This window comes from Malus domestica, chromosome 01, assembly GCF_042453785.1.
Source record: "Malus domestica chromosome 01, GDT2T_hap1".
Lineage (NCBI taxonomy): Eukaryota > Viridiplantae > Streptophyta > Magnoliopsida > Rosales > Rosaceae > Malus > Malus domestica.
This window is the reverse complement of record NC_091661.1, coordinates 4,201,999-4,227,609: the sequence shown is the minus strand read 5'-3', so window position 1 is coordinate 4,227,609 and position 25,611 is coordinate 4,201,999. Positions and strand designations below refer to the sequence as shown.

The 25,611-nt window shown below is 40.4% G+C and overlaps 1 protein-coding gene across 1 annotated transcript; it reads left to right on the top strand.

Annotated features, from left to right (window-relative positions):
• The first annotated feature begins 3,169 nt into the window (after positions 1 to 3,169).
• LOC103400583 (probable LRR receptor-like serine/threonine-protein kinase At3g47570) lies at positions 3,170 to 4,681 on the top strand. Its single transcript, XM_017322841.2, has 4 exons — positions 3,170 to 3,482; positions 3,968 to 4,034; positions 4,180 to 4,299; positions 4,426 to 4,681. The coding sequence occupies exons 1-4, from the start codon at positions 3,170 to 3,172 to the stop codon at positions 4,679 to 4,681; spliced, it is 756 nt and encodes a 251-aa protein (XP_017178330.2).
• Positions 4,682 to 25,611: the final 20,930 nt, after the last annotated feature.

The window sequence follows — 25,611 nt, the reverse complement described above, 5'->3', positions numbered from 1 at the left end:
AGTCATGAGTTTTATGAATTGTTTTTTAATGCATGCCTACTTTAAAGTGTTAATAGTTTGCATATGTATTCAAATGTTCTTACTTGTTCTTAGCTAGGACAAAATTTTTCCTTCACCATCTTATTCGGCTTCTAGAGAATGATGCCTCACAATGATATGATGTTGGCTCCATTGCACTTAGTTAAGTCATTCCCACCATGCAAGTTCAGGTAGAGGTTCAAGAACAACCTCACAATGATATGATGTTGATCATTCTCATTGCCTACCTTCACAACATCATGTATGTGTATAGAACTCATCTTGAGTGTAAGCACGTACTTTGTACTCCCCCATGATAGGGTGAAGTCGGTGTATGAGTCACAAACGATTGGAGACTAACACGGTGGAAGGCCACGAAAGAGTGTTCAAAGCACTCTCACACTTGTCAACTTAATAATGTTTTGGTTGAGGGTTTTTAGGTCTCATCGCATATAAGCATTCAATTTAATCTTATTAAAATGATTTGGTCCTATTACAACTATTGGTCCATGTGATTGATTTAGTACTATATGATACTCACACTATGCTTGTAAAACGGTTTTTAAAGAAACAGTATATGGTACTACTAACATAAGCTTTGCATTCATTGATGGACTATATAGTTGCCTTAGGGCCTTGGGATGACTATGAACCTTTGATTCGATCCAACACGAGCCTAGTGTTAGATCTCAGTCTTGGGATCGTGATTGATTTTAGTTACGTGTTTAATCACATTAAAGCATGTTTTCTTATTGGGCGTTGGACCCTACTACTCGAATTTCATGCATATCAAATAAAACAAGAAAGGAGTACTTGTAAAGAAGAGCTTATGCTCTATTACAACATTTGACCTAATCAAATTACTTTAAAGTATAGAAGAGCTTATGCTCTTTTACAACATTTGATCATATCAAATTACAACCAAAATCTAATCTACACATTCCTATGGTTCAAACAAATTTGAGAGACGGCCTTTCACATAGCTCATTTATAGTAGGCTTAGGATCATAGTCACCCTTTCTTTAATTAATTAACACTTTAACTAATTAAACTTGAATGCAACATTGTCATTTAGTGTTTTTATCCATAGAATTGATTTAGATGGAGCTAAATGAAATGAAAATCCAATTCTCAGTTAAAGATACAAAACTATTTTGTTCTCAACTAATTTGGGCCAAAATGCAACAACTTCAACTTTTTGGGCTATATTGCAAAACACAAACTTTTGAGGCCACTTTGTAAAAACACAAAAGTCCACTACTTCATGTAATTACAACTAGAACCCAAAATTTTCAACAAATGCAAAAACTTCATTAAAGGAGCAATACAATTTGTCCTTTAGTGATTTTGGGCCTTTACGTAAAAACGTAAACTTTTGGGTCAAAGTACAAATACACAAAAGTATCAAAACTTTATGTAATTACATAAAAGCCCCAAAAGTACCCCCATTATAGGGGTGGCCGGTCATGGTGAGCAGTGATGGTGTGTGTGAGTTGATTTGTGTGTTTAAAAGGTGATTGACAGTTGTAAGTGATTGGTATGGTGCGAATAGTAAAAGAAGTATGGGTGTTGTTTGAAAAATCATACCATCCATCACTAACAAAAACAAATAAACAACCAAACACCATTTTTAAATCAAAATAACAAACTTTTTGTTCTTGGTATGAACAACAAGAACAAAGCAACCACCGATAGAGCCAAATTAAGGGCTACCCTGGGCTGTAGCCCATGTAGCTTTTGGTAGAAAATAAAATTTTACATGTAATTTTTATTGATTTTCGAATGTAGCCTATCATATATTTAGTTACTGATTTGAATTCTCTCGCTTTAGTATATTTAGTCATTGATTTTCGATGTAGCCCATCATATATCGCTTCTTGTACATGTACAAGTTTGAATTTGTTTGAATAACAAAATTTCTTGGCTCACTTAATGAAAATTTTCTTAAGTTGGCTAATGCTGTAAAAAATATAGTATCAAGTTTCTTTGTTTATAATGATTTAAATCTTTATGCCAGCCCACCCAGTGAAAAATTTCTAGCTCCGCCATTGAAAGCAAGAACATTGAAAGAGCATCCATGAAAACCCATAAGAGCTCCATGAATGTTTTCACTCAATAAAACTCAAATTTTCACTACTCAAAAGAGGGTTAACATCCTAGGGTACTTAGGGGTTTCAAAAGTCACTTTAAAACACTTTTAACAAGACAAACATGAACCCAAAAATCCACCATTTGGATTTGGCCGAATTTCCCCATAAACATGGCATCAAATTTTAGTTCAAAATTCAAGCTCATATGAACTACATCTACAACATTTGAGATGACAAATTTCCAAGCAAAATTTACATTCAAAGAAACAATAATAAAGCTTGTAACAATTACAACATTCAAATCAAAAACTATGAACTACAAAACCCAAAAGGATTCACCAAAAACTAGACCTAGGCTCTGATACCACTTGAAGGAAATATTTGTAAAACTAGTTCATTTGAGCAACATCTATGCATGCAATTAACAATTAAAAGGAGGAATCGTATCATAGAGTATTCTCCCTCAAACGGTTTAAAGGTCAGAGATCCCTTGTTGTGCATTCACTTGCCTCCATGGCTAAGTAACGTAACCCCAACTATGTCGTGGACGCCCCTTGACAAAGTGACTTTGACATATTCAAAGATCAAGGACCTAACCACAAGACAACTCTGATGCCTTAGGTCAAATGACTACTTCATGAGTTCTCATGTGACATGAGTATGAGAACTCTTTGTTGATCGTGTTCAGTGGACTCATTCTCTATTGAGCACCTACATGCTTGTCTTGATGTCAGTCACACCAATGACTCAAGACCAGTCACTCTCCCTAAGAAAAGACATAGCACGTACTGATTATAACGGACTGTCAATGCCCAATTGGCAATCCTATGATCAGGAACATTTAGGACATGTATACAAAAGAGAATGGTCTTATGAATCTAACTTCTTTAGATCACATTCTCGCAATTACATATTCCTTGGACTTATCATTTAAGCATATAACATTTATATGAGATGACTTTAAATAATAATCATTGCCCTTTAATTAAACTAGATTAGTTTAACATGTGAAATGTCCGTAAAGTATCATCATATGATTGGCTTTAGGGCACATTTCCAACATGGCAATCCAGTCAAATTTGTATTTATTTGCACTTCATGATAACAACTTTGGAAATAATGAGGAAGGTGACTTGGATTTCATCTCCTCTCTAGTTAATTGCGCCAATTTAGAAGTTGTATCTATCAGTGCCAATAATTTTGGAGGAGTGCTAACTGAATCTATCAGCAATCTCTCAAGAAAGCTCAGGAGAATAGATTTTCGAGGGAATCAGATAAGCGGAAACATTCCTGTCGGAGTTGGAAATCTCATCAACTTGGAGACAATAAACTTTGATGACAACCGATTGACATGCACTTTACCAAGTTTGATAGGTAAATTGAATAAGGCAGATTGCTTCTCAAGTCAAGCCAGAGTTACAAGGCAGCATACCATAAAGCCTTGGAGTATGCAAGAATCTAATAGTTTTGAGTTTTTCTCAAACTAATCTTAGTGGTCCAATTCCAAAACAAATCATTAGTTTATCATCATTACCATTTTCAAAGGATCTATCCATCAATCAGCTTACTGGATCCATCCCCATGGAAGTAGGTAACTTATAGCATCTTGTTTTCTTGGATGTTTCTAAAAACAATTTATCTCGTGAGATTCCACAAAGCTTAGGGAGTTGCAGAAGTTTGGCAGCTCTGTGTTTGAGAGAAAATTTATTGCATGGGACGATTCCTAAATCCTGGAGCTTTTTGAGAGGGAATTGAAGATTTTGACCTTTCTTGCAACAACTTGTCTGGCATAATTCCCAACTACTTGGAGAATTTCCCCTTCTTGCAGAATTTAAACCTTTCATTTAACAATTTTGAAGGTGCAGTACCAATCCAAGGAGTTTTCAAGAATGCAAGCTATTGTGGGAAACACACGGCTTTGTGGAGGTATACCTCACTTAAGATTGCCTAAATGCATCTCCAAACAATCTATGAGAAGGTTATTGCCTAAACTGAGCTTAATTATCTCAGTTTCTAGTGGTGTTGTTGGCTTCGTCTTAGTGTTGTTACTTACTCTTCTTTTTCGATCAAGAAAAGCTAGAGCGCTTAAGTCAACTTCAGGATCATCGTTGGGGAAATTGTCCTATGGAAATATCCTCAAAGGAACTGATGGGTTCTCTGCTACAAATTTGATTGTTCATAGAAGTTTTGGGTCAGTGGACAAGGGAATTCTCAATCAACTTGAACAAAGAATTGTTGCAGTGAAAGTACTCAATCTTCGAACTTCAAGAGCTTCTAGAAGTTTCGTAGCTTAATGTGAAGCCTTGAAAAGCATTAGGCACCGAAATCTTGTCAAGCTACCGACCGCTTGTTCAAGCATTGATTTTCAAGGAAACAATTTCAAAGCACTGGTGTATGAGTTCATGGTGAATGGAAGCCTAGATGAAAGGTTGCACATTTCAGCTCAAGGAGTAGATAGGCCAGCTAATATGCCGAAGAATCCGAATCCTATTCAAAGAGTTAACATTGCCATCGATATAGAGTGTGCTCTGGATTATTTGCACAACCGCTCACATGCCAATAGTTCATTGTGATATAAAGCCCAACAACATTTTGTTAGACAGTGACATGACTACTTTTGTTGGTGATTTTGGTTTAGCAAGGTACCTCCGGGATGCTTCTTGCCCATCTCCTTTGCACGAAAGCAATTCTAGTGTCATAAAAGGCACCATAGGCTATACTCCCCCACGTAAATTTTCTTTATATACATTTTATTTGTGCTTGCACTATGTTATTGTATATAGCAGGAGCTTTTTGTAGTCACACATAAGAATAAAGCTATGTTTTTGTGTATATAACTTGAGAGTATGGAATGGGATGCGAAGTGTCAACATATGGGGACGTGTATAGCTATGGAATACTATTGTTGGAAATGCTAACTGATAAGAGGCTGAGAAATGACATGTTTAAAGATGGTATGGACTTGCACAATTTTGTTATGATCGCTTTACCAGAACGTGTGGGAGAAATATGTGATCCACTACTTGTTCAAATAGAAGAAAGCAGCAGCAGTATTAATCCCAGAAGTAATAGGGGGAATCATGCCCCAAATGATCAAAGACAAAAGGTTGTGGAGTGCTTGACTTCCATTGCAAGAATAGGAGTTGCTTGTTCTGTAGCGATGCCGAGAGAGCGAACAGACATGTGTTGTGTGGTAGCTGAACTGAGTCTTATAAGGGATGTGCTAATTGGAACTAGGATGCCCAGAGAGAATCCATAATCACGACCCAAGTGGTGAGTAATAATACACTGTTATTATTATTTAAAATCCCAGAACAGTGCCTTTGAGTTTTGCATGGTGATCTTCTGAATGATGACGAGGACTGGAACAAGTGAAGTTGATTTTCCCGTTTTGCAATTTCATTGTGTATGTTTTGTGAATGGTCTTTATTTGTAACATCATCATTATGTTTCTTTGGAAATTTGGAATTTGTCAATGTAAGTATGGTTCATTTTCTTATTTTACACAAGCCTCGCCTTATGGGACATAAAACACTTGTTTATAAGCTTTCACATTTTGAAATGCTGATCACAAGTATGTGGTCGCTGTTTGTGTGAGTGACTCGTGATGGCATCCAATCTTAACACTAAGACCTGCGTATGATCATTGAGCGTAGGCCGTGGAGGCCTTTCCGTACACAGCCCGCATAAATGAATGTTGATTGCACCTCTTGCATTGTTAATAATTTACTTAAAATTGCTCATTTGGTGGTTTTGGTAGCTCAAGTATCAGGCCAGGTAGGCACAAGAAATCTTATTTTCGGGTTGTTAGGTTCCAGAATGTTTTTTCTAGTGGTATGGGAAGATTTTGGGGTTGATGTGAAAGGACTAGATTAGTCCCAAGTGTTTGAGCACTGGCATATCCAGATTTGTCTGCAAGAAATATGAATACAATTTAGAGATGAAATACACTATGCATGATGGCGCGCATGAACCTCGTTGGAGTAGCAACAACCATGGATTCTCAAAAGTTGCAAAACGTCGGACAATAGGAAGAAAAGAGGTACCACACTCAGAAACCCACTATGACTGCAGCTTAACGTACAGAAGAAAATAAAATAGGGCATCACCCTTTCTCTTTATATAGCTCCGCCTAAATGGAGTTCCCAATCCCAGATATCCAGATTATTATTAGTATTTGGTCTATTTTCGTGCAACTACTCTTTCATTTTATGGTTAAATGTGAAACCTTGAAAAATATTAGGCACCGAAATCCTGTTAAACTACTGACTGTGTGCGGAAGTATCGATTTTCAAGGAAATGATTTCACAGCTTTGGTTTATGAATTCATGACCAATGAAAATCTAGGGGAGCGGCTACATTTTTTCAGCTCATAGACTAAGCCTAATTTTAATATTCTAACAGACTATGATATATAAAAATTACTGTGCGTCATAAAATGAAGGCAACGACAATGAGATCCACGAAATTTCCTAAGACTTTGAACAACTGATTTGGACTCCAAAGTTTACTCCTGCTTTTAAGTCTTTGCGTCAACTCACAATGTCTTTCATCAGCAAGTTTTTGTATTGTTCAATTCATGCATATGCACTTCTGCTTCAAAACTTGAGTTTTATTTTTCAGCTTCAATGGAGCGTGTGTGAGACTAAAAAAGGTATGTATCCTTGTCAACAATATCAACAATAACATCATCGTTATTTAATATTTATCTATTATGAATGTAAAGAAAGATGTCAAAGCAAATTTCCACCATCCTTCGCTTTGATGAAAATGTACCTATGAAACAATCAACGTGTCGCGAAGACTTAAAAATGGAGGTATTTATAGGAGGGGGGGTTTAGGCCAATGGATCTTTGATGCCTAAGTTAATTTCTCTGAAAAGATTATGTGTTTGCTTTTAGGGGTAGCAAAAGTTTACTGAAATTTGGTAGAAATGGAGGTATTTATAGGAGGAAAGGTGTCCAGCCATGGTGTTAGGGTGTTGCCCTATGCATGGCAGCGTCCTATTGGCCAATGTGTATAGAAAGAATATTCTCAAGATATTAAATATGAAATAATATCTTGAGATAACGGTGGAAGTATCCCTAGTTGATTGAAATAGGGATTACTTACTTGATGAAGTCAATTTTCAATTAGGAATGTGTTAAATATGAGATTTGGTAATTAATCCTATCCTTAATGCCTTTGACTTTTCCTTGCTGGCCAAGTGAGTTGTGAGCAGTCATATTCAGCTGCTTAGACCTTCAGGGGTGTTGAGCTGTGCGTAAGAGTATTTGAGAAGCCTGCCTATTTAATGAGGGCAATCTTGTCTTTCTTGACCAAATTCCACGTGTCGCCTCTAGGAATTTTGGGATTATTTTAGGCTCCAAAAATGCCCCCACAACTGTTGGGCTGCATGTAGGAAAAGGGCAGTGGATGTAGAAGTCACAAGCTGCCTAGGTGTGTAGGGAGTTGTTTCCCAATTTAATGTAGATCCCCTTCTTTGACTTGGAGATAGACTCTTCTAGGAAAAGGGAAACCAATTTCCACCCATACCTATTTAATTATGCCTTAAGTAAGGGATTTGTTCTCCCTTCCCTAGCTTTCTTCTTCTCTTGCCCTTGCAAAGAGTTGTTTCTCATTCTTGTTCTTCTTCTCCACGACATAAGGTAAGGAAAAAATCTAATTTTCCTTCTTCTTAATTTTTTGGAGTCTCGGGGCTTGAAAAATTGGCTCGGTAGGGCCGAGGGATGTGACTTGGCAACCACATGTCTGCTCTGTAAATCAGGCAGCTCTGGGAGCTCCTGCAGTACGACATGGCTTGTTGGCAAGGGCTAGGAATCGGCTTGGCTTGGGCTAAGGAGCTGGCGCCATGAGCTTGGCTCGGGGCATAACTGGCATGGGCCAGGAATTACGTGGCTGGGGCACAGCCTAGGCCTGAGATGCCGTGCTTAGCAAGCTGGGCACAAGCTCATATTGCTGTGGAGAGAGAGAGTTGTGGGCCGAGGCCTATGTGGGTCAGGCGTCAGCTCGAGAGAATGAGGCAGGCATGGGCCTCTTTCCTATTTGGGCCGTGAGGCTTGCTAGATTGGATCTCTACAGGCTGCACATTGAAGGATAAAATAGGACCAAGTTGTGGGGCCTAACGTATGTCGTTGAAAATCTTGTCATTGATTTGACTCTCCCACAAGGAAGAAAAAGATTGTTGAGTCTAACCTTGTGAAGCTTGCTGCTCCAAAGGTGGCTACGACTATTGTTGAAAAGATTAGCCAGTGTAAAGGTTCTATGGTGCCGCCAATGTCTGGGTTTGTATCGAAGTGCGCGTCTGGAGCTAAGTCTAATTCGGCTTCTAAGAGTCTTACCGTTATGAAGAGCAGGAAGGTGGATTTTATTGCTAAAGTGGTGCCAGGACCTGTTCTTCCTGAAGGGAAAAAATATGAGTTTAACACATGGGATTTCTAAATGACTTGCATGCATATACAATTCAAAAATTATATACATGAGCAACGGAAGCAATTTATCAAATAATATCAAAGCTATAGTCATGCAAATCCCCTTCAAGGTTCATAGGTTTATATATAATGCATCTAAAACATTTAAGTTAAGAATAAATTGAAGGTATAGATCTATACCTCTTGATCTTGTTTTTAGACCAAGGATGGACCACCTCCAAGTCCTTTGCTCCTTGAAGTCCTTGAGCCTAGCCTCCCTCCTTGCCTCCTCCACTTTGTTAGTAAGAGTGCTCCAAGGTTCTCCTTTAGTCTCCAAAGGAGAAGACCTCTAAATATCCACACCCACTAGTGTAGTGAGATGGATGGAGGAATAACCAAAAGGGTGAAAGATTGTTAGCTAATTCACCCTCTAGGTGGCCGGCCTTTGTGTTGGAAATATGCCCTGAAAGTCAATCTTTGGAAGAAATCTTTCAGGACAAATGAATCGATGTATAGATGATTCTTATACATCAAATGGCGAAGATACTAATTAGGACTATCTCAATAAACGATATATGTCCTGAATAGTGAATCTATGGACAATGGATCGATTGAAGAAGTAATCTAATGATGTTATACTACAGAGACCTTCTTCACATAACCATTATGTCCAAAAGGTTCCTGGTCATTGGATTGTCGGAGGGATACTGACAATGCTTAGACCAGTACATGCTGTGTCCGCTTCAATTGGAAGGATGGAAAGTCTCAACCCATTCGTGTTGTGACACTAAGACAAGTATGTAGGTGCTCATTAAGGGAATGAGTTCACTGAACACAATCGAACAGGAGTACTTGCATGGAGGTCTACTCACATGTCAAGCAAGTAACTCTAATGGTTGGAAAGATGTAAGTAATCCTTAGACCTGAGTCATCGTCGTTGTCTTGTGGTTAAGTACTTAATCTTTGATTATGTCAAAGTCTCCCCATTCGAGGGTGTCCACGACATAATTGGGGTTAAGCCACTTAGTCATGAAGGCAAGTGTATGCGCAACAAGGAATCTCTAATCCTCGATAAGAGAGGAAGAATACTCTAAGATATGATTCGGGAATCTTCGGCCGAAGTATCGAGCGTAATAAAGGAAAGTGTTCCTATACGACTCAATTGGATCATATAAGAAGGAATAATCACATTAGGGGTTTGACATGATATATCCATACCCTAATGATGTGATTGAGAGTATTGTATTAGAGAAGGATTGAATTACATTGTAATTCCAACTGACTAGGTTCTTTGAATAAACTTCTACATTAGCTTGGGTAGCTATGACATATGGTTAGATGTCACTCATAGCTTGTGAGTTCTTCTAGATGATTAGATGTAGTCGTCAAAGAAGAAAGGTGAATTAAAATGAAGTTTTAATTCACTAAGTGATTGAATTAAATATGAGCAATTGGATTGATGCCAATCACCTCACTGCCTTGCTAATTAGAACCTAAAAGGTTGTTCACCAATACACTATTGTAGTGAGTAATTAATGGATGATGGAAACAATTAATTGGATTAATTATGTGTTGTGATTAATTTAGAAAAGTCTAAAGAAATCATAAAAGCGATAAAGATCGTTTTGGGCTTAAAGAAACGTTCGGGTTTAATTAGGCCCATTGGGCCTAAACCCATTGGGCTTTTATTCAAGCATTGGATGACTTGAAATAATAAAAGCCCAAAGCCCAAAAAACAACACAAGAGGGCCGGCCATATTATGTGGGTTTTGGAGAGATATTTAGTCAAGTGTTGACTAGGTTTTCTTTTTGTCTATATAAGCAACTTTATAAGATATTGTTCATTAGGGTTTTTTGTGAGTTTTGAACAACAAAAGAGGCAAAAGAAAATAGCCATCTTGAACCACAAAGGCCGGCCACCAAAGGGGGTTTTTACTAACATCTCTTACACCCTTTTGGTTATTCCTTCATCCTTCTCACTACACTAGTGGGTGAGGATCTTTAGAGGTTTCCTACTTTGGGAACTTGAAGAGAACCTAGGAGCACTCATTGTAACAAAGTGGAGGAGGCAAGGAGGGAAGCTAGGCTCAAGGATTTCAAGGAGCAAAGGCCTTGGAGGTGGTCCATCCTTGGTCTTAAGTCTAGATCAAGAGGTATAAGACTAACCTTCACTTTGTTCTTGATTCTAAAATTGTTTTTGATGCATTATATATAAACCTATGAACCTTGAAGGGGATTTGCATGACTATAGCTTTGATAATATGTTATAAATGCTTCCGCTGCTTTCGTATATTAAATTTTGATTTGTATATGCATGATAGTCATTATGAAATCCCATTCTAGAATCTCATAATTTTCCCTTCACTTTGTGGTTTTAGAGAGATGTTTTCTTTAGCCTCTTTACTGTTTTAAAACACACAAAAACCCTAAGGATTAAAACTCTATAAAGTTCCTAATATAGACAAAAAGAAACCTAGTCAACAACTTGACTAAATATCTCTCCCTCTCCACTTGCAAGCGCCGGCCCCTTTGTATTGGTTTGGGCTTTGGGCTTTTATTTATTTCTAGTCATCCAATGCTTGAATAAAAGCCCAATGGGCCCAATTAAACCTGAACGTTTCTTTAAGCCCAAAACGATCTTTTATCGCTATTATGATTTCTTTAGACTTTCTAAATTAATCACAACACTTAATTAATCCAATTAATTATTTCCATCATCCATTAATTACTCACTACAAGAGTGTATCGGTGTACAATCATTTTAGGTTCTAATTAGCAAGGCAGTGAGGTGATTGACATCAATCCAATTGATTATATTTAATCCAATCACTTAGTGAATTAAAAACTTCCTTTTAATTCACCTTTCTTCTTTGATGACTACATTTAATCATCTAGAAGAACTCACAAGCTATGAGTGACATCTAACCATATGTCATAGCTACCCAAGCTAATGTAGAAGTTGTTCGGAGAACCTATTCAGTTGGAATTACAATGTAATTCGATTCTTCTCTAAAACAATACTCTCAATCACATTACTAGGATATGGATATATTATGTCAAACCCCTAATGTGATTATTCCTTCTTATATGATTCATTTGAGTCGTATAGGAACGCTTTCCTTTATTACGCTCGATACTTCGGCCGAAGATTCCCGAATCATATCTTAGAGTATTCTTCCTCTCTAATCGAGGATTAGAGATTCCTTGTTGCGCATTCACTTGCCTTCATGACTAAGTGGCTTAACCCCAATTATGTCGTGGACATCCGCGAATGGGGTGACTTTGACATAATCAAAGATTAAGTACTTAGCCACAAGACAACGACGATGCCTCAGGTCAAAGGACTACTTACATTATTCCAACCATTAGAGTTACTTGCTTGACATGTGAGTAGACCTCCATGCAAGTACTCTCGTTCGATTGTGTTCAGTGAACTCATTCCCTTAATGAGCACCTACATACTTGTCTTAGTGTCACTACACAAATGGGATGAGACTTTCCATTCTTCCATTTGAAGTGGACACAGTATGTACCGGTCTAAGCATTGTCAGTGTCCCTTCGACAATCCAATGACCAGGAACCTTTTTGGACGTAATGGTTATGTGAAGAAGGTCTCTGTAGCCTAACATCATTAGATTACTTCTTCAATCGATCCATTGTCCATGGATTCATTAATAAGGACATATATCGTTTATTGAGATAGTCCTAATTAGTATCTTTGCCATTTGATGTATAAGAGTCATCCATACATCGATTCATTTGTCCTGAAAGGTTTCTTCCAAAGATTGACTTTCAGGGCATATTTCGAACACTTCCTACTGCTGTAACTGATTCGTCTACGGAGAAGGGGAAGTCTCCTTGCAAGGTACGAAAGAAAATTTTTGTCCTAGCTAAGAACAAGGGAGAATATTTGAACATATAAGCATACAAAAACTCTTTGCAAAAAGAAGGAGGAAAGTTTGAGTTGTTCTCACCCTTGAAGCTCATCCTTATCTGCACTAGGAATTCATCCAAGTGGAGCTTCAAGTCTCCTCCTTTGCTCCTTGGTTCTTTCCTTTCTTCTTGGATCTTTACTTCTTGAATCTTTGCTCCTTTGCTTCTCCTTTTCTCCTTGAGGATATGAGGAAGGATCTCCAATAAGCACCAAAGGCTTGGTCCTTCTAAGTCTCCACACCAAAGATGTAGTGTGAAGAAGATGGATGACTTAGAGAGACTTTTAATGCTAGTAAAAGTCTCCCTAAGTGGCTGGCCTTTGTAGAGAAAAAGAGAGAAATTTTTTTTCTTCTTTGCCTCAAGAAAACCCTAGTGAGAGAATGGTTATAAAGATGCTTGCATTGGGTTTGTTTTTTTTTTTTTGGGGGGGGGGGGGGGGGGCTATTTTCCATTAAATTTTTAGTTGTCATACAACTTAAACTCAGTAAGCCTTATAGACCAAAAACCCTTTTAAGCCTCGTAACCCAAAACTAACTTAAAAGCCCAATACAAACCTTTCGTATAATTAATTAACTAATTAATTAATCTTGACCATTCTCAATTAAACTATTGAATTACTTATCCAACTCATTTATATTTCTTGACATTCATCCTTAGTTGGTGTACGATCCATTAGGTTCCATTTAACGAGGCAGTGGGCATTTGTTACTCTTAACGATCGATTGTGAATTGAAACAACATTTCAATTCTCCCTTTTATGAGGATTAGTGTTTCCTAATCTCTAGGGCTTCCACAAACCATGAGTGACACCTAGCAGTATGTCATGGCTACCCAAGCTAAGTAGAAGTGGTTGGAGAACCTATCCAGTTACAACTACAATGCAATACGGTCATTCTCTAATACAATACTCTTGATCACATCGTTTAAGTGATAGTTTGTTTCATGTCTACTATCCAATGTGAGAAATCTCTATATGATTCAATTGAATAATGAATTGGAACATTCTTTCTAAGTCATATTTATATGCTTTTGCCAAAGACTCTCGAACCATACCTCAGAGTATTCTCCTCCCACCATAGAAGGTAAGAGATCCCATGTTGTGCATTCTCATGCCTACATGACTAGACAACTTGACACCGACAATGTCGTGGACACTCTCAATGGAATGCCCTTGACATAGTCAAAATCAAGGACCTACCCATCAGACAACTATGATGCCTCAGGTCAAAGGACTATTTGGCATGTTGCAACTTATGTGCTCTTACATGACATGTATGTTCGAACTTTTTTTTTTATCATTGTTCAATGTACTTGATTATCCTTTTGAGAACCTTTGTGTTTATCATTGTCCAACACTAAATGACTTGAGACTAGTCATATTCACATTTGAGTCAACATAACACATACTAACCTTAGCGGATTGTCAATGCCCAATTGGCAATCCTATGGCTAGGAACATTTTAGTAATGAACATAAGATAAAGGTCTCGTTAATCTAACTTACATAGGTCACTTCTCTCTTTGAACAAATAAACACATGATACAATAAGCAATGATTAACAATAAGCTTTGCCCTTCATTAAACAAATAATAGTTTAACATAATAAGTATTCCAAAATCTATTACATCAAATGAGTGGCTTTGTGGGCATACTTCCAACAGTGTAGTTGTGAGAAGTTCACTGAGTCTATTTCTGAGGAATTTTTCGAGATTTGTGCGCTGCTAAAGCCTGACCTTCTTGAGGACATTAATGCATGCGCCAAGTTTGTTGATAATGTCAGGAAGGTGATTTACTCAAACACTTTTGCGAAGCGTCCTGCCAACTCGAGAAGGTCTTCAATGCTTGCAACTATGCGTAAAACTTTGATCATGGCAACTGAGTCTATGCACTTTGATCAGGATGCTACTAGAGCTACTAAAAAGGTTGTAGCGGTGTTTTGAAATGATTGAGAAACTTGAATCTGAACTCGCTGTTTTGAAATGATCCGATGTCTATGCCCCCACTTATCTGCTATTGGAGACTGTTCATCAAGAGGTCCTCAATTTGAAAGCTAAACTTAGTGTGACTCAGGCTATGTTGGAAGCTGTAAAGAAGGAAGTCTTACGCTTGCACCAGTAGTCCAGAACCTTAACCGTGTCAATTCGGAGCTATGATCTGCTTGTTTTACCAAGGATGACGAGCTTATCTTCATGGATAGTGAAGTGCCTAACCTTCAAACCGTTTAAGGGAGAATACTCTATGATATGATTAAGAATCTCTGGCCAGAGTATGAATGAGATTTAGGAAGTCGTTCCAAATCACATTCAAGGTACTCATATAAGTAAGAGAATCACATTGGATAGTAGACATGAATAAACTATCAAACCAAACAATGTGGTCAAGAGTATTGTATTAGAGAAAGACCATATTGCATTGTAATCCTAAACTGAATAGGTTCTCCACCTCTTCTGATTAGCTTGGGTAACCATGATATATTGCTAGGTGTCACTCATAGTTTTTGGAAGCCCTAAACGTGTATAATCACTAAAGGGAGAATTGAAAGTAAGTTTCAATTCACAATCGATTTGAAAGAGTTCTAATTGCCCACTGCCTCGCTAAAAGGAACCTAATGGATTGCACACCGTGTAAGGTAGAGATTGAAGAAACAATGGAGATGAGTAAGGATAATTAAATGGTTTAATTATTTGTGGCAAGGATTAATTAATATGTTAATTAATCAAACGAATAAAGTTCGTTAAAGACCTCGGGCTAGTTTTGGGCCTCAAGGCCCAATGGGCTTCGAACGTCAAGCCCATTGACTTAAGTTGTATGACAACTTAATGACTAAATATTCACAAAGGCCCAAACAGCCCAATAACACCCTATGCCGGCCATTTTGATAAAGGAGTAGGTTTTGGACTTATTACAAGTTTGCCACTCCAATGAAGGTAGGTATAAATATGACTTTATGGCTTTTTCTTCATTAGGGTTTCTTTCTCCCTTTCTCTCTAAGAGGCCGGCCCCCTTGGAGGAGATTAGCTAGCAATCTCTCATCCTCCAAGGTCACTCATCTCTTCTTCAAGTCCCTCATTGGTGTGGAAAAATTAGAGGTTCTCAATTTTGGGAACTTGGAGAATCCTTTCTACCATCCTCCTCCAAGAAATCGATGGAACTCAGAAGCAAGGAATGAAGGCCCTCTCCTTGGGTGATTAGCCTTTGCTTATGCAAAGAGGAATCAACAAAGGTATAAAATATCTCAACTCACTTTGTTCTTGAGTTGAGTCTTGGTTCACCTTTCTACTAGGCTTTGAATTTCATGGGTAATGTTTTGTTTTGAGTGCATACAAGCATGATTCCGCCTTTAAATGTTAATTGCATGCCATAGATGTTGCTCAAATGAACATGTTTTTCACAAAATTTCCTTCAAGTGGTATCAAGAGCCTAGGTCTAGTAGTTGGTGAATCCTTTTGGGTTTTGTAGTTCATAGTCTTTGATTTGAATGTTGTAATTGTTACAAGCTTTATTCTTGCTTCTTTGAATGTAAATTTTGTTAGAAAATTTGCCATCTCAAATGTTGTGGATGTAGTTCATATGAGCATGAATTTTGGAGCTAAAATTTGGTGCCATGTTTTTGGGGAAATTCGGCCAAATCTAAAGGGTGGTTTTTTGGGTTCTTGTTTGTCTTGTTAAAAGTGTTTTAAGGTGACTTTTGGAACCCCTAAGTACCTTAGGATGTTAACCCCCTTTTGAGTAGTGAAATTTTGAATTTTATTGAGTGAAAACATTCATGGAGCTCTTATGAGTTTTCATGTCTGTTCTTCAATGTTCTTGATGTTCTTACCAAGAACAAAAAGTTTTGGTGTTTTGATTCAATATGTTTGTTGCTTTGAATAAAGTTTTGGTTTATTATTGATTGGTAATAGATGATTGGTGATGGATGATTTATGCCTTTATTGTTTGACAAAACATTTTTCTTACAACCCATCCCAATCAACTTTTCCTCACCTACCTATCCACTTGCACAAAACCTTTTCCTCACCTACCTATTCACCAAAACCTTTTCCCCCCTCCTTTTTCACTCTCACCAACCAGCCACCCTATTAAAATAGGGTACTTTTGGGGTTTTTATGCAATTACATAAAGTTTTGATACTTTTGTGTATTTGTACTTTAACCCGAAAGTTTACGTTTTTACGTAAAGGCCCAATAACACTAAAGGACAAATTGTTTTGCTCCTTTAATGAAGTTTTTGTATTTGATGAAATTTTTGGGTTCTAGTTGTAATTACATGAAGTAGTGGACTTTTGTGTTCTTACAAAGTAAATTCAAAAGTTTGTGTTATGCAACATAGGCCAAAAAGTTGTGGTTATTGCATTTGGCCCAAATTAGTTGAGAACAAAATAGTTTTGTATCTTTAAATGAGAATTGGATTTTCATTTCATTTAGCTCCATTTAAATCAATTCTATGGAAACAAAAACCAAATGAAAATGTTGCATTCAAGTTTAATTAGTTAAAGCGTTAATTAATTAAAGAAAGGGTGATTATGAACCTAAGCCTACGATAATTGAGCTATGTGAAAGACCGTCTCAAATTTGTTTGAACCTGATAGGAGCATATTTATGCGACTTAGTTAACTTGTTCTTGTGCATTTGTGTTGTTATTTCTTAGTTAATTATGTATTTTAAGCTATTTTCGTGTGTTTGTAGGTCATAATAACAAAGTTGGCAAGAAAGTGCATTTTGGAGCATTTTGGAGCATTTTTGAGCCAAGATTGGATAGTGCAAGCATGGAGACATGAGGATGGACGTTTTTGAAGATTTGAAGGCTAGAAATCAGCATGTGCGTGTGCAACTGTGTTGACCTACAACTCCAAACATCCATTCACTACACCCATTACATCCACTCATTACCAAACATCCACCCACTACACCCATTATATCCACTCATTACCACAACACTCACCCACTACACCCATTACATCCACTCATTACCAAACACTCATCCACTACACCCATTACATCTACTCATTACCAAACATCCACCCACTACACCCATTACATCCACTCATTACCACAACACTCACCCACTACACCCATTACATCCACTCATTAAAACTTCATACACTCCTCTCCCTAGCCTATAAATACATCCACCCTTCACCATAATTTTGGGGGCCATCATCCAAAGACACTACTGTAGACATCGAAATTTCAGTAAAATAAATGTTGACCGATAAATAAAAGTGTCAACGCTCATGTATTACATAAATTTTACACGTAGCGTGTGACTCAACGAAAATTGAAATAAGTTGGAAAAGTCATCAAATAGGACACGTGTCAACACCTGGCAGAAACGACTTATTTCATCTGGAATATTATATTCAAAATTAGGCCTTGGAAAATTCTATAAATACAAGCCCATTTCATTCATTTGAGGGGACCAATTCATATTACACCTTGAAGCTCTGAAGCTCTGAAACTCCGAAGCTCTCAAGCATCCAGGTGCCCGAAGAATCAAGAAAGCTCTCTTCGTTCTTCGTTCATCGTTCATCCAAGATCAAGCCCCCAACGGCCCTTTGGATCAACAATCATCCACCAATTCAAGATCAAGCCCCGACGGCCCTTGAAGAAAGCACCATCGTTCATCATCCGTTCATCCAAGATCAAGCCCCAACGGCCCTTTGGATTAACAATCATCCACCAATTCAAGATCAAGCCCCGACGGCCCTTGAAGAAAGCACCATCGTTCATCATCCGTTCATCCAAGATCAAGCCCCAACGGCCCTTTGGATCAACAACGTCGACAAATCCACACACATCCAACCGTTCTTCAAGATTAAGCCCAAAAGCCCTTGAAGATCTGTTCATCACTGTTTCTTCAAGATCAAGCCCAAAAGCCCTTGAAGATCCGCTCATCACCGTTATTCAAGATCAAGCCTCAAACGGCCCTTGAAGAAACATTCATCCTCAAGATCAAGCCCCAACGGCTCCTTGAAGATCCGCTCAAATCCACCTTCAAAGATCAAGCCCACGGCCCTTTGAAGAAACTTCCAAACAGTTCATCCAAGATCAAGCCCCGACGGCCCTTGGATCAACGAAACACCCACCAATCAACACCTTACGGAGATCGAATCAGAGGATCAAAATAGAGAGAGATTGTAACCCAAAATCATCAAAAATACTTAATATTTGTTTGAGCACGTCGTTTCTTGTCTCTTTCGTTTCAGGAATTTTCCGTGTTCACAAATTGGCACGCCCGGTGGGACAATCTCTGCCTCTCATCTCTTTCTCCGTTCAAGAAATTCAAGCACACTTCCAAAATTAATGGCATCAAGGAAGGCTCAAACTGTTCCCGCAACTGGTGCAAAGAACAAAAGCGTCCTCGTCGCAACTGGTGTCACTTTGGGCATCACGACTCGAAGCATGGCAAGAGCTACTTCTACCGCCTCTTTCACCTCTGCATCAACTCTGCCAAGGGAACAAAAGCACCCAAGGCACGAGCCTTTGATCACCTTAGCCTCACTAAGGGCACCAAGGGGGGAAAGCCCAAGGAAACACTCCGAATCCATGCTCTCCGATGCCGATTCAAGCGACAGTTCAGCCATGCAAGTCATGACCATTGGAGCAACTTCAATCGATGAGCAGCTGGCTCAAATGAATGAAGCAATCGCAAGGCTAACCCGAACTGTGGAAGAAAAAGACTTGCAAATTGCAGCACTAGTCAACCGACTGGAGGCGCAGGACGGCGATAAACCCGACCCAGAAGATGATCCACTAAAGGGAGGAGCTGGCGGAGACGAAGAACCCCCGGTGAAGAAAATCGATGGGAAGCCGGAGCCAGACCAAGCAGCGGCACTCATGGGATCTCTTTCTATCCAGCAGCTGCAGGAGATGATCACCAACACCATCAAGGCACAGTACGAAGGGAGCTCACATACCTCCTTGTTCTACTCGAAGCCCTATTCCAAGAAGATTGATGCCCTAAGGATGCCAAGGGGTTATCAACCACCAAAGTTCATGCAGTTTGATGGAAAAGGAAACCCAAAGCAGCACGTTGCACATTTCGTCGAAACTTGCAACAACGCGGGGACGGAGGGAGACTACCTCGCCAAGCAGTTTGTGCGCTCGCTGAAAGGAAATGCCTTTGAGTGGTACACGGACCTAGAGCCTGAGTCCATCAACAGCTGGGAGCAATTGGAAAGGGAATTCCTCAACCGCTTCTACAGCACCCGCCGCACTGTGAGCATGCTAGAACTAACGAGCACAAAGCAGTGGAAGGACGAGCCAGTCATTGACTACATCAACAGATGGCGCACTCTAAGCCTCGACTGTAAAGACAGGCTCTCGGAAACCTCTTCAATCGAGATGTGCATCCAAGGCATGCAATGGGGTTTGCAATACATCCTTCAAGGCATTAAACCACGGACTTTCGAGGAATTGGCCACTCGCGCCCATGACATGGAGTTGAGCATCGCCCATCATGGGAAGAAGGAACCGATCGCCGACTACAAGAACGACAAAGTTCTTGGGCCAAAGGTGGAGAAGGCTACGTGGAAATCCACCAAAGAAGCAATGACAGTCAACACAGCTCCCGTCAAAATCCCTACACGAGGCAAGGCGATTCAAAACGAAGCTTTTCATGATCAAGAGATGCGTAGACGCACTTTGAAGGAGCTTGAGGAGAAGACTTATCCATTCCCCGACTCTGATGTGGTTGCCATGCTGGATGACCTGTTGGACAAGAAGGTGATCAGTTTGCCTGAGTGCAGACGGCCGTAAGAGATGAATCGTACCGACAGTCCAAGATACTGTAAATTCCACCGCTTCATCAGTCATCCGACAGAAAAATGTTTCGTGCTGAAAGATCTCATCATGAAGCTGGCTCAGAAAGGAATCATCGAGCTAGATCTTGACGAAATGGCGAAGTCAAACTATACCACCTTCACTTCTGGCTCTTCCGACTCAAAGTTTTCACCTCAACCGCTGGGGGCATCGTCCAAGACAAGCAAAATTGAAGGATGGACTCAAGTCACTCCTAAGAAATTGCACAAGAAGCATACGTCTCCTCCACAAGTCCGCCAATCGGAAAGGGGGCAAAGCAGCTCTTGTCAACCTTCAAAGCAACGTGAACGTGTTGAAGATGATGAAATTTCGACATATAGATCGTCCATCCCCATCACGATGCGTGATTTCTTACCCGAAGACTTCTTCAATCACTCGGTCAAGGCTCCTTGCTATGAAGATTGTGAGGAACGCCTCTCCAAAATTGCTTGAAAAATTCAACAAAGCTCCTTGTCCGCACGAGCCTAAACTGTAGGACACAAGGCTCCTCGCCTGTAAGAGCCTAAACTGCAAGACACACGGCTCCTCGCCTGCACGAGCTGAAACTGCAACACGGCACAAAGCTCCTTGTCCGCACGAGCCTAAACTGTAGGACACGAGGCTCCTCGCCTGCACGAGCCTAAACTGCAAACGACACCAACACTCCTTGCCTGCATGAGCTGAAACTGCAAACGGCACAAAAAAAAAAGAAAATACCAAAAAATATATATATATATATATATATATGTATGTATTTGAACTACGTTACGACTTGATCTCTTCTTTGGAGGGGTACGTAGGCAGCTCGAATATTCAAAATTTGAGTTCAGTCACATCAAAATAAAGAATAAGAAATTTTATTAAAGTTTGATGTTATTACAATATTATTTTGTCCAAAAAAAAAAAATACTACTACTTAAATGAAAAAAAAAAAATATATATATATATAATATATATATATGCCTCAAGCAGATCAAATAACATCTGCAATTCCAGCAGGCCTAAGCCTTCCTCCATTTTCACAGCTGCTTCCCCTTCCCAAATCCACACCATCAAATCCTAACCCGTGGCCCACCTTTTAAAGTTCAAGGCCCGGCCCAGGAAAATAGCCCATATCAGTCCACACCGCAGGACCAGGTCACTCTCCACACCGGAGTTGGCTCGTCCCGAGTCACCGACATGGTTCTAGATGCGACTCCCGGCCATCTTCACCATCACCTGTTGCTGCTGAGTGCTCAGATCGGCGCCATTAAATTGTTGGGTGCGATGCCCACGTCCACCAGGCTATCATCCTCTCCAGATCTCCCCAAGTCACCATCTCTTCCATTAAAACTGTTCATCTGCTCACGAATTCTCTCGCTGCATCACAAAGCTCTTCCTCTCTCTCCACGGCTAATGTAACTCCGCCCAAGCTCTCCTTTAAATCCACCATCTCCGCCAACCCTCTGCAGAGCCCTCTCTCTTTAGGGTCCGCGCCGCCCCTTCGACCCCTCCAATGGGGCCGCAATCCGTCGAGCTTCCATTGTCTGGTTCCGAAACGATTTACGAGTCCATAAAAACGAATGCCTCAACTCGGCCAATAACGAGTCCGTATCGGTCTTGCCCGTCTACTGCTTCGATCCGAAGGACTACGAAAAATCCTCTTCTGGGTTCGATAAGACAGGCTCGTACCAGGCGTCGTTCTTGGTCGAATCGGTGGCGGACCTCCGGAAGAATCTCCAGGCGAGAGGGTCCGATCTGGTGGTCAGAATCGGGAAGCTCGAGACGGTTTTGGTGGAGCTGGCGAAGGCGATCGGCGCTGACGCCATTTATGCGCACAGAGAGGTTTCACGCAACGAGGTTAAGGAGGAAGAGAAGGAACAATGCAGTCCTGTTTCTGTATTGGACCCTCCGTTCCAAGACGACGACGAGGGACGTGACGGTGAGGATGATGACGACGAAGACGGTTGTGATTTGAAGTGCAGCTATGCCAATGTACAGAGAACAAAGCATCACCTTCTGCAGACAACTCCATTTCTTTCGCAAATGTCTTCAACAGCAACCCAACTCCCCGACCATCCATGCTCGTCATCATCGTCCTCTAGCTTCCAACTTCATCACCATACTCGTGACCTTCTCTGAGCAATAGGATCCTCGAAAGTTATTGCTTGTGCTGCTATCCTGTCTTCGTCCTTCCCCCGTCACCCTCGCCTGTTCTAGTTCCTGCCCCTGGATCTCAAGCATTCCCAGTAAATGGTGGTAATTTTCACGTTGAAAATCCTGCTTCCAGGCAATGGCCTACCATGCAGCCCTGCTACCGGGATTCAGTCTGCTGGACAACAATATATGCCCTCCATTGATGGAACTTCGACTGTTGCATCATAATCGTCAGCTCGGGAAGCAAAGTCTACTGGAAGAAGAGAACTTCCTGCGGATATATTTTTTTTTTGCAATAAACTATTCTTCTTTTCCCGCATCGGTTCCTGGCAAGACCTGTGCCCTCCATTACTGAAGCTCCGCTGCTCTCGAACCTGCTCATCGCCCAGCACCGCACCTCCACTGCAACTCCAGCGAGTTTGGTCTAGATCCATCAACCACCTTCTTTTCTCCTCCAGTGCCGGCTATTTCCGTCCGCGCGGACATGGCTTCGAGGATGCTCGACGGAGCAGTGAGGCTGCCAAGGTAGTTAACGGGTAAGGTGACAGCTGTGACGGATGTGAATGAGGCTGTACAGCAGCCAAGGGCGACAGGAATTTGCTGAGGATCTTCTCTCGGTCGGAGCTCCACGAAGCTTTCAGAGAAAATACGGACGGTGAGAGTGCAACAGAGCGTAGGGAGACAGCCTCCTTTGCAGCAGACAACCACCCTGGCTATGGGCATCCTTCCATGCAGCGAGCATAGCAAACAGCAACGAGCAGCAGCCATGTCGCCGACTCGTCCTCGTCCTCGTCCTCCTCTGCAAGACCTTTCCTTTTGCCCAGCAAGGATGATCAGCCACGAACTCCACACCTCCGGCTCCCTTTCTCCGTCCATCTCCGTCGATGCTCTCTGCAAGCCCTCTATCCCTATATATATATATATATAATAAATAAAAAATAATAAATAATAATAATAATAATAATAATAAATAAATAAATAATAAAATAAAAAAAAGTAAAGGGCTTCATGGTGCGTCTGGCACCATGTGCAGAAAAAAAGAAAGAAAGAAACGTCTGGCACCATGTGCAGAAAAAGAAAGAAAGAAAAAAAAAATATATATATATAAAGAAGTAAATGGATCCTTGGTGGCTAGCACCATGCAAAAAAAAGGGGAAAAGGTTTTGGAATGGTGGATCAGTCAATGTGAAAAATTAATATGTATGTATGTGTGTGTGCATAATATATGTATGTATATAGCAAAAAAAAAAAAAAAAAAAAAAAAAGCATTGAGAGAAATAGAAGTCCATTTTATTTATTTTTCTGGAAATTTTACATAAATTTGCATTATACATACATTTAAAAAAAAAATAAAAAAAAATAAAAAAAATAAAAAAAAAATCAAATCAAATTTACAAGAGGGGATCTTCAAGGACGATCAGGTGGCGCCTCAGTACTCGGCGGAACCCCAGGAGAATGAGGCACTGAAGGTTGATCATTTGAGGCTTCATTACGCGGTACAGCCCCAGAAGAAGAAGGCAAATGCTGCTGGAACAAACCCACAAACCTCTGATGATCAAGTAAGATCTGACCATCAGATTCCTGCATCTGGTCAATTTTCCTCTTCATGTTTGTGGCATAGTTGTGTGCAAGCTTGTGCAACTGTTTATTCTCATGCTTGAGCCCTCTGATCTCCTGTTTGAGACTCATCACTTCAGCCGCCAACGATTCAACTTGACGGGTTCGAGCAAATAGGCGTTGGGCCATGTTGGACACAGAACCCGCACACTGCACACTAAGAGCCAGGGACTCCTTAACAGCTAACTCATCAGACTGCCTGGAAAGTAGTCTGTTATCTTTGGGAGTGACAAGGTTCTGGGCCACCACCGCAGCGGTCATATCATTCTTCATCACCGAATCCCCAACAGTAAGAGGACCAGTAGGGGATATGAAGGATGGGCGCCATATGTTATCTGGAGAAGATGGGACTACCTCTTCACCAAGGTTCAAATCAAAACGACGGTCGGAGGGTCCAGACATTTTCAAAGTGTTGAAGGAAGAAGAGGTCGGACGAATCAAGATCTTAGAAGTGCAAGAAGGGAGTTTTCACAAGTAAAATTCAAGTGTGCTTTGAAACGAACATCGTGCCTCTATAAAAAATCAACACTCGACGGGATTTCGGAGATCGAAGGGGCAAGCTCAGAATTCGAAGACGCCAATTCAAAAATCGAAGAGGCAAGCTCAGAAATCGGAGAAGCATCTTGCTTTTCCAAACGTGTCGGCACCCTTCACACGCAAACTCAGCTTTGCGGAAATCACGGGTAATTTGTCGAAGCGCCAATCCCAGATATCGAAGAGGCGCCAGTGTTTTTCAGCCGAGTCATCACCTGTCATATGCACACTCAACTTTGCGCAAATCACGGGCAATTTGTCGAAGATTTTCGGTGAAGGAGAAAGCACGTGAAATTTTACTGTTCAATCACGCGTTAGTTGCCGACACGAGTGAAAGAATAGTACCTCTACAGGTATTAAAGAACTTCCTATAAACTGTCCACCTTCACCTTACATAGTAAGGTAGACATACATAACATTTCTTCATCTCCAAAAATGCTTTCCCAACGAAACCTCTCGAGTCATTCAGTGTTCCTTATTCCTTGGGGTACCTCAGCAAACAAATGACTCCAAAGCAAAAGTATCTCATATCACCAGGGTAGAAAGCAAGAGTATCTCATATCATGCGTTCTCCCTGTCCTTTCCTTTGTCCTTGTTCTTACCTACAAAGACAAGGATAAAGAAAACAATATGCCGGAACTTCCACTCAAACTCGGGTAAGGAACCGACTGCTTGGAACCCTTCCCTGATTGCCTGCCTAGCACTGCTCTCGAGTACTCGTTTCGCACTGCTGTTGTACTTCCAAAGAAGCTGCCACATCTGCCTGGAGAACAGATAAGGCAAGTGAAAATGATACCTTGCAGCATGTGGAGACAAAGTGCAGAAGGAACAAGCAGAGAAGAATGTGGTCTGCACAGTCAACTCAGCAGAAGGAGTCCGAACTGAGGAACTCGAGAAGCTGCCATATCTGCCTGAAGAAACAAGCAGAGAAGAATGCAGCATGCACAGCCAACTCGGCAGAAAGAGTCTGAGATGAAGAACTCGTTTTGACCCTCAAATTCTTGGGTCGACTTACTAGGCGTTGTGGGCTGCACGTGCCGATTCACCACCCTTGAATCGAATCCTTAAAGATCA